General features: G+C 36.6%; 1 protein-coding gene across 1 annotated transcript in view; it reads left to right on the forward strand.

Moving 5' to 3' along the window:
• LOC106876194 (ankyrin repeat domain-containing protein 29) overlaps nucleotides 1–10903 on the forward strand; it is a 138027-nt gene that overhangs the window by 86670 nt on the left and 40454 nt on the right. The window contains exon 3 of the mRNA XM_014924635.2: nucleotides 8587–8685. Coding sequence (XP_014780121.1) covers nucleotides 8587–8685 — 99 coding nt within the window. The remainder of the gene's footprint in view (nucleotides 1–8586; nucleotides 8686–10903) is intronic.

A 10903-nucleotide genomic window follows, 5' to 3' on the forward strand; every position in this document is an offset into this window, starting at 1 on the left:
AGAGAGAGAGAGAGAGAGAGAGAGAGAGAGAGACTTAACAATGGTATGACAGGGGGTTGGGGTGGTGTTAGTGGAGGGGAAGTGGTGGTACAGACAGTGAGATGGAAGTGGTGATCTGTTTAAGATAAGCCATACAGACCTTATTGAAGCGGTACATTCTGAAAATGACATGGTGTTTGCAGAGGACAATTTCTTTCATTTTGAGCACATCACTTCTTTTTTGTTTATATTATTATTATTTTACTTTCCTTTTTGCAATCCTTCTTCATCTCCCCTGTCTATCTTTAGTGAGGTATGAACTGAACCTTAATGAGTGCTCCCAACTGAGAACCATACTTAAGGCCTCTTCCACTCTTAGCTTACAAAGATATATCCCTTTATGTAATGTTTAAAGCAGTGGTTCTCAACCATTTCTTACTTATGAACCCCTTGTTTACTATTTTATTTTGGGGGACCCCACAAAGCCATATGATGTTTAAAAACTAGGTTTACTGACACTTCTTTGAAAATTCCTATTTTGTTATTCGCTCATTCATTTGTATAGGTTGCACTATGTAAAATGCTAGAGAAAGAAATCTAACTGTTTCTTGCTGTACAGACATTTAAATAAAAACTTTTCATGGGTATTAAAATACTGCTGCAGATCCCTAATAAATGAAAACTTCTCATGGACCCTTAAAATGCTACTGTGGATCCCCAATTTACTATTTTGCTAGCGTGGACCTTGCAAAATCTCATATGGACCTTTGGTGATCATATGTACCCTGATTGAGTACCACTGGTTTAAAGGGACAAAATCCCTGAATAAAAATTGGCTTGACTGGAAGAATCTGTTTTGCAATCCTTTTCTATGGCATTCCAACTGCATGTTTATAGTACTGGAACTGTGACTTCTCAATATAGAAAAGTTGCAGCTCATCCTGGAGAGACTCCCTGTTCTCTTGAGCTATGCATCCTTTTGAGTAGCATCACTGCAGAGATCCTTTGGACGAATCCTATTTCATCTGGTTGTATTCCTGAGTGTACTCTTTCAGTCATTACTCAACAAAGGTGAGGATAGGGCAAGGCATGAAAACTGATTTGAAGATAACAAGTATCAACCTTTCCTTTTCTGAAGACCAAATGCTGAAGCTGGTGCATTACTGTATCAGCACATCAAATTCAGACTCCTACCTCCCATCACTTGTGAATATGGCCTCAAGATACTTAAACTCCTCCACTTGCCTCGCAAGTTTGTGAGTGAGGAAGGAATAGATTGTGTCTCTTCCAGAGGAAGAGTAATAAGATATATGTCTGTCTATACACCTATATGCGTCTCTTTCTCTCTCTTTCTATCTATCTTCTTATCTACCTACCTTTCTTCTTTGCTTTCTTCCCACTTCTCTCATTAAAGTTCTGTTTAACCTCATCAGATTTCAAAGTGTATTCTGCTTGTATAGGACCTTCTAAGGATAGGTGGATTTAGTATATAATAAGAGGGGACCTTTCCAGTATTGAAATATAACAATTAAGGTTAGTAAGCAAAACTGCTACTTACTTTAGAATATTGAAATTTATATATATTTAAATAAAGAGAAAGAGGTGGAGAAGAGGGAGTAGAGGGAGTAGTTGTGAATGGAGGTAGGAAGGTTGTTTATTTATTATTTTTGATAGGCAATTATGAAAGAAATGCAGAAATTGTGGCAGTAAGTTGTTCAAGCCCAGCAAAATAGTTGATGAGTCCTTGAAACATCAGTGAAAAATTTGTTATTTGATAGACAATTTGTAAAGGATGTCGATTATGTGAAGGTGTGAAGAAACAGTGCTAGAAGTACTGCAAAACATTTTATCTGAAGTGCTAATGACTCTGTCAATCCATTGCTCATTATTATTATTATTATTATTATTATTATTATTGTTGTTGTTGTTATTAATACCTCTTTTTTACCCCTCACATCACAACTTAATCCAGTATAGATAAAGTTTAAAAAAAATATTATATAAAAAGTGAAAGTAGAAATCTCAACTAATGATGATAATGACAACAATACTCCTCCTCCTCCTCACCACCACCACCACCACTGTCATCATCATCAACTTCATCATCAGTACTGCTTTAATCATTCAGATCATCAAATTACTTGAAAAGTAAACAGATGCTGACACACAAATGTTACATAATAATCTTTCTTGTAAGAGCCGCAACATTCTCTTCTCAGTAGTAACCCTGACTCTGTTACAACATTCCATTCATCTCCCCCCTCTCCAACCCTCAGGCAAACAGCATTGCTGCTGTTACTACATATAACATTGTATGTTCATATGTTTACAAATATTTGCCTTTCACAGTTATTTTCTTAGTGTAAATTCCTTGGCCAGCTGAATAGGAACTTTACCATTCCTGTAGAAATTCCGTTTGTAGAAACCAGGATCAGAATGATGTAATTTATGTTGTTTAGTCCCAGAATAGCCCTGACTGAGCAGACTTATCATCAAAGACATTCTAGTTATGCCCATTCTGTCTTTCTCTTGGCTATTGTTGTATATCCAGAATACAGTATATCCTATGTGTCTCTTCAAACTATCAAGGCTAAAATGCAATCTAAGGGAAAACTGGCTTTTGTGTATGTCTTGTGGTCTAATAGAGCTTCTTTCAATACTGTCTTCATGACTAGTCTTGTTATGAAGAAGAACACTGATACCTGTTAAGATTTTTGATAAACAAAATATTTATTCTTTTTGTAAACAAAGAAAAATGTTGTCATTACTATGAAAGTTTGAATATTATTGTTCTTAGATTGGTGTGATTGTAACAAAGGTCAAAACGTTAGCTGGTCCTTGTGTTATTGTTGCTGTTCATTCATTGTGGTTAGCTGCTGGTCATGCTACTGTCTTCTGTTGTCCACCATCTGTCTAAGTAGCTAAGGTGCGCTGAATATATAGTTGATGGTTAGGCTCAGACAGAAGCATGCCAAAAGATGAAATTGTTGTTGGAACTAGTTCCGTGCAAAGTCTTGATTGGTCAGAATTTTTTCACTTGTTGTGGGTAATGTTCTTGTGAACTGCAAGAACATTGGATGACTAATTGCAGTTCCATGTGATACTGTGTCTTTTTATAACCAGAAGCACATGTGAGGGATTGAATCAAAGCTTATTATTAATGCCTGCAACAAAAGGGTGCATAAGGATGGTTAGTTATACTCTTTTTACTCTTTTACTTGTTTCAGTCATTTGACTGTGGCCATGCTGGAGTACCGCTTTTAGTTGAGCAAATCGATCCCAGGACATATTCTTTGGAAGTCTAGTACTTATTCTATCGGTCTCTTTTGCTGAACCGCTAAGTTACGGGGATGTAAACACACCAGCATCGGTTGTCAAGTGATGTTGGGGGAACAAACACAGACACACAAACACATATATATATACATATACATATATACGATGGGCTTCTTTCAGTTTCTGTCTACCAAATCTACTCACAAGGCTTTGGTTGGCCCGAGGCTATAGTAGAAGACACTTGCCCAAGGTGCCACGCAGTGGGACTGAACCCGGAACCATGTGGTTGGTAAGCAAGCTATTTACCACGCAGCCACTCCTACGCCTATAGTACTGAAACCACTTAATATTTTTTGGTAGAAGCTAAATGTAGTAGGTAGTTGAATGAAAAATCAGAATAAGTGAAGAAGAGATGTTATGCAGTGGTAGGAAATGATCTTTGATTTGTATTCCCAGTTATATCATTTGGTAAGTCACTGAATTTTTGAATTTATTAATTAATACCGTTCCGCATTCATCTCATATTCCTTTCAATAATTTTAAAAAGTTCATTTAAAAAAAAAATTTTTGTCTAATTTTATATGCCACTGGCAGTATTTACCTAGTTTCAGAAATTCAAATATTAGGTTGAATATTTTGAAACACACTTTTGTGTCTATTTTTTTATCTGGAGATATTGAGAAAAGGTTATTGCTGTTGTTTTCAGGCAAAGTATATCTTGGACTACATTATCCATTGTGTTCTTTCATGTTTAAAACAGTAGGTTGTGATTTTGCTTGGCGATTTGGCTCTTATTTCTGATACATCAAATGAGTGCATAGCCGCTTTCCCTCATTGACCCTCTTTAGAATTATGATTGTGTATCTAGAAGCACTTTCAGGAAGATAGTACTGTAAAAAGTTGATAGTTGCAATAGAGACATTAGTCTTTCTCTATCACCTTTCAACATAATTATATATGAAGAAATAGTAGAACAATTAACAACATTATAAAAATAAGTTTTATTTTTGGTGATGCTTGGTTTTACAAATCCTGTGTCATTCAGCTTTGCAACCGCTGATTAAGTTGTAATCGGTATTGGAAGATTAAGAGATTCCTTGATGCATGCCAGAGGAGCAAATAGCTATCATATCGATAGCATCGTGGTGAAGAGTGCTTCGTGGAGGAGCGAGTTGTTGTCATGTCGAAGGTCTCTCGCTCAACTGACTTACAAAGTGAAACAAACTCTTTAAGTACTAGTTTTACTACGCATGCGCACTCGAGGGGCTTCCGGAAAGCAAGTCCCTTGCACATGTGCAGATAGTACTTCCTCAATGGCGGCTATAATTTCACGCCACTACAGTACCTATGGAAACAACGCTTTCCTTTTTGTCAGAATCAAATGCATGAAGTTTAAGTTATGGTCAAGTTACTAGTAGTTCAGTCATTCTGTCAGTTCATACATAAGCTGGAGAGGAAGAAATAGAAACAAAGAAATACCCTTGAGTTTCTCTCTGTCTCCACACACACACACACACACACACACACACACACACTTTACGACGTAGTATGAGGTGGAAGAACTGTTGATCAGTAAATTGGTAGATTTGTCAACGGAAAAGTTCACCTTAGAACAGTGTTAAAATAGAAAGTCTATTTGTATAGACAATGCAATCCAATTATCTGGTCGTCTTTTTTTTTTCTGTCTAGTAATTTTATTACTACTTCTTGCCAGTAGATTAGTTTCTAGAGACAGTTAGACACCATAACTCTTAACCTTTGCTTCTCTTTATAAATAGGATTTAAAAAATATTTATTTTCAGTTAATGTTGCTGTTAGTTTTAATAATTTTGAACATGAGCGTGACAGCATACATTTCAGGTGTAGGGCGGGGGTGTTTTAGCTGGTTATATCAACTCGGACTGGCACTATTTTTTGTCAATCCCCGAACAGATAATAGTGAAAGATGGCTCCAGCTTGAACTCCAGACATAGAGAGATGTAACTAAATATTACGAGGCATTTTACTTACTGTTTTATTGATTCTGTCATTCATATGAGTAAATAATGATTTCTAACATATTTTGGGAGAGTGGTAAGGTCAATTTATATTAATTTCTAACAGAAGCACAAGTTAACATATTGTAGAGGAAAACACAATTGATTATATTACCTCTAGTACTTCACTAGTACTCATTAGCTTCTACATTAGCTAGTAATAGCAGCCAAATTTCCCTCAAATCACAATCTGTTGTTAAGACAACAGGACTCAATGGATAATGTAGTCCCAGGTACACTATGTCGGAGAAAAAAAATTGAAGACAAGAGGGTTCCATAAAATACATCAACAACAACTCCCAGAAGGATGGAAAGCAATGTCCTTTTAGGTAGGATTTGAACTCAAAACAAAGAGGCAACTAAATAGCACAAGGTATTTTTTTCCATTGCTCTAATATTGGTTTCAAATTCTGGCATAAGGCCAGTAATTGTTAGGGTGGGTGCAAGTTGATTATATTGACCTCAGTGCCAACTGGTACGTATCTTATTGACCCTGAAAAAATGCAAGGCAAAGTTGACCCTGGAAGTATTTGAATTCAGAATATAAAGACAAGAAATTCCACTAAGCATTTTTTCTGGCGTGACAATGATTCTGTCAGTTCCTTTCATTGCTCTAATATTATTTACTGAAATTAGACGTATTGACCAGGTATGTTTTGTCTTAAATGTCCTTTGTACCACCTAATATTGCTGGGTATTTTGGGATAAGTATCTTGTGACTGTAGTCACTCATTTAAACAAATGGATTAGTGGGAAAGCTATAATCCTTTGTGTAGCATGTCGGTACTATTAGTACGTGTTACAAAAGCTAAGATTAATAATGTAATAGTGTGTATGGTGGTAGTGGTGACAGTAGCAACAGCAGTAGTGGTGACAGTAACAGCAATGGTGGGAGTAGCAACAGTGGTTGCAGTGGTGGTGGTGGTGGTGGTGGTAGAGAGAGTGAAATGAATGCTAAGTACAGAAACCAATTGTCTTGTAATTGAAATTGTTGTTTTATTGTTGTTAATAGTTAGCCTCCCAGGTTAATCCTGATTATCACCACCCAATCTGTTTTTACAAACAATATGTTCTGGGCTACATTAATTATCCCTTAGTAATTTCCCTTTTTAAGATGGTAGGGTGTGATTTAAGGGAGATTTAACTATTTTGAGCAGGATGAGCAGCCACGTGGAGTTTCAATGTATCTCTGGTTAGTTATGGTTGTACAGTTCTTTAGTACAGAGGTAGAAGATTAACCCTTTAGCATAAAGACTACTTTGTCAAATGCATTGATACTGACAAGGCTATGAGCTGTGCCAGATTCCACAGTCTGTTTTATCTCAGTTTCTACAGCTGGATGCCCTTCTTAATGCCAACCACTTTACAGTGTAATGGGTGCATTTTATGTGGCACCATCACCAGTGCTTTTTACATGGCACTGGCACCAGTTTGTTTTACCTGGCATCAGCATCATTGCCATTCATGGGCAAGCATTACCAAAGTAGTTGCAGGATACCAATTTTGTTCTGTTCTGTTGTGGTGGGTGGGTTGTCTAATATCTAACAGAAGGAAAAGTTAAACCAAGCAACTGGTTTTGGTAGTTGCAGTATTGGTGTTAGCAGTGGTGGCTAGTGTAGTTGGGTGTTGAGAGTAGACACTTAATACTAGCAAGTTTGGACATTTTGTGGCTTAAACCTTCTCTTGACCAGATTTTCTCTCTCTCTCCTCTTTGTTCCTCTCAGCAGTCTACAGTGTATATGAACTCAGGGTCCATGATCTAGTAGCCTAATACATTATCTTTTGCAGTATATTACAACTGTTAAATAAACTCATTCAATGTCATTCTTTTGTACAAAACAATGGTTGAGATAACATACAATAAAGTGAATGCTTAAATATCAATTTAGTTTCATCTCTGCATTTCTAGTAAAAATACAACTAGAATTGATAAAATCAAACTCAGTAATTTACTGGAATCAATTCATTTGACACTACAATCTCCATCTGTTTCTCTCCCCTTTAGACAACCTGTTCTTATATGCAGTCAAACAACTTAATACCTATAATGCTAATTCAGTCAGAACAAAAGTATTCATTAACACTGGGGCTAGTGATGGTTTGTTTGGAGAAAAAGTGTACCCTTAAGCTTCTTCTCTAAGTTTTGATCTGCTTCGGCAAGAGAAGTGGAAAGGACTAATGTTAGTGCCAGTTAATGAAGGATTTAAAAAAAATGAAAGGTTGGTAGTGCAGTGTAGGTCCTTTATTATAACATTATTGTTGGGTCAATAAAATATCATAAAAATAACGGTATCATGCTTAGTCAGGATCCAAGAAAATCAGAGATTCAAGAATATTTAGGAAGAAAAAAAAAAATGTCCATTAATTCATCACATTATATCTAAATTCACATTAAACTGGAGTACATTAAACAAAGAGGCTGTACTGTGTATATTGCAGAAAAGACATTTTCCCATTCACTAAATGGGAAAATTCTCACCGAGGGATTACTGTGTCCTCAGCAATATGGATCATGAAATATAAGTTATGGTCCCAGAAATTGGTGAGGTATTGATCAATTCCAAGACTATAACATAACAGACCTCTTCTGCTATTTTAACATCATATCTCACTCTGATCATTCAGTCACTTGTTTGTTTAAAATTCTATTGATACATTGCTGGGATGAATAATGTTTGGATTATTGATAGTATTAGGGTAAGTGTGGATGTTGGATTGTTTGATAATGTTTGCACTTCATTTGATCAGGATTATCTCTAGATTCTTGTATAGAAGTCATAGTGTGTTGTAGTGCAGACTTTTGTTTAGAGATACGTGTCCTGTCAGTCTATGGCAGGATTCGAACTTGGTACAACTTATCATCAAACCACTTATCAATTGTACCACTGTGAGTTGCACATCCTACAAGTCTTAATGGTGTTTGTTTTTTTTTTCTTACACCTTGCCAGAGTTAATAAAATATGAATCACTCAAATACTGAAGTTGATTAAATTGAACCCAATACTTTGCTGGTACTTTATCTTATTGAACTTGGAAGGATGAAAGGTATTTTGTTGACACAGTTTGAACTAAGAACATAAAGAGACATAAGTATATATGACATCTAGCTTTTCAATATGATACTATGAAACTAATGCTAAGTGCCAGACTCTCAGGGTTTTGGAAGCACTTAAAAGAAAATGATTTGTTGAGATGAAAAAAATTGTGTTTTTTGTAATAATGATGATTTACTTTACTTAAATTAACTATTTTTTAAAACTATTATTAATTCTTGTTTTTTCTTTTCCTTTTACAGGAAGGTACGACGCCTTTAATATTAGCGTCAGCAAATAACCATTTAGAATGTGTACGGGAGTTGCTGCGACAAGGAGCAGATCCTCAGGCCAGACGACTGGTGAGCATTTTGAGTTCTTATAAATCAGATTTGTACAGACAGCTGCTGTAATTCAAAGAGCCTCGTCTTGTCACATTGAGTGTGCTTCAAATTATATTAAAAATACATGAGTCTGTGGAATACTCAGCTACTTAAATAGTAATGATTTCTTACATAGGTGCAGGTGTGGCTGTTTGCTACCTAACCACATGGTTGTATGGTACCTTGGGCAAGTGTCTTCTATTATAACCCCAGATTGACCAAAGACTTGTGAGTAAATTTGGTAGACTCAAGCTGAAAGAGGCCAGGAGTGTGCGTGTGTGTGTGTGTATTACTGACTCCTTGCTTTGACATCATGTAATAAGTTGTAAGCAAGTGTCACCGTCATGCAAACGGTGTCCGTTCCCAATCTTTCGTGGGTACATGTTTAGCCCTGAGGAAATATTACCTTACTTGGAAACACATGAAGGTTGGTGACAGAAAGAGCATGCATCTGGCCATAGAAAATCTACCACAGCAAAATTCCATCTGACCCATGTGAGCATGGAAAACTAGATGTTAAAATGATGATAATGACGTACAAAACCAAGCACATTTATAATATAATGACTACAAATGGTGGTAAGCTGGGAGAATCATTAACATGTTGAGCAAAATGCTTATTAGTATTTTGTCCACCTTTATGTTCTCAGTTCAAATGCCATTGGATTCGACTATGCCTTTCATCCTTTCAGGGTCGATAGAATATGTACTAGTTGAACACTGGGGTTGATGCAATCAACTTGATCCCTCTCCTGAAATTGCTGGACCTGTGCCAATATTTGAAACCAATATAATGACTACATAGAAGGCACTTTCTCAAGATACTGCTCAGTGGGATTGAACCCAAGGCAATATGGTTGGAAAACAAAGCTTCTTAACCACACAGCTATCCTTGCACACCAGCAGTTTTTATAAGGTGTGTGTGTATGTGCATGTCTAATTATAGTTTCTGTCTGGATAGGTACTGTCTATCCAGTCTAAAATTATAAGTTTTAATGATTGGTTTCAAGGGAGGGAGTAAGTCATTTTATATTGAACCCAGTGCTCAACTGATACTTATTTTATTGACCCCAAAAGGATGAAAAGCAAAGTCGACTGATGAAATGCTTGCCATCTTATAAGTGTTAGTTATTGGTTTTAAATTTTGGCTCAGGGCCAACAAGTTTGGGGGAGGGAGTAAATCAATTACATTGACCTCCTGTACTCATCATCATTATCATCATCATCATCGTCATCCAGTGTTTTAAATCTGGGTTTTGTCCCCGTTAATGAGGGTGGCCGGATCTACCTCAATGCTATAGCAACTGAGGCAGGAAGGTGCAGCCCATCCCAACCTTTGGGCTAGCTGGCACCCATTCTCCCTTGTTATCATGAGGCTTTTTTGGAGCTGGATTTTCAACAGGGAGCATGCCCTTGCTTACCCCTAACCTCAGTTTCTAGACATGAGTGGTCCCGAGACCAAGGCTTCTACCATGATTCTTAAGAAATGTGGTGGAAAACTAGCTCAGGAAGGCAGCAACGCTACTCCCTGGGACCTCTTTCAGAGACCCCTATCTAGGATATTTTATTGACCCCCCCCCCCACCGAAAAAAAGGATGGAGGGCAAAATCAACCTTGGCGGAATATGAACACAGAACATAAAGACAGATGAAATGCCACTAAGCATTTTATCTGGCATGCTAATGATTCCGTCAGCTTGGCTCCTTGTAAAGTGTTAATTATTAAGGATAAGAAATAAGTGATTACCAATTCATTAGAAAAATGCTAAATTAATGGAATTTAAGTAGAATCTAATGTGTTCCTCAGTAAATGGCTGATGTAGACTAGCATAATACCCATGGTGTTTCAGATTCAGTGTATGTATATACTAAATGTAAACTATTAACCCCACATGCTGTGAATTCAGTTTCATGGTATGTACTTTCGTGTGATTACACTTTAGTTTCGTGATATGTACAGAGATATGATGATACCTCTGTATGTTATACTTACAGTGTGAAAGTGCCTATATATATGTATTACATTGAATGCATATTTGCCTCTGACTGAGATAATTGTAGGAAATATTATTTCATGTGAATGTATAAAATGGCAATTATCAGTGTATGATATGTGTGTGTGTGTGTGGATAGGATATGGTTGTATACATACAGGCACTTGTGTGTATGTGTGTGTGTGTGTGGATAGGATATGGTTG

This window comes from Octopus bimaculoides, chromosome 9 (genome assembly GCF_001194135.2).
Source record: "Octopus bimaculoides isolate UCB-OBI-ISO-001 chromosome 9, ASM119413v2, whole genome shotgun sequence".
Taxonomy (NCBI): Eukaryota; Metazoa; Mollusca; class Cephalopoda; order Octopoda; family Octopodidae; genus Octopus; species Octopus bimaculoides.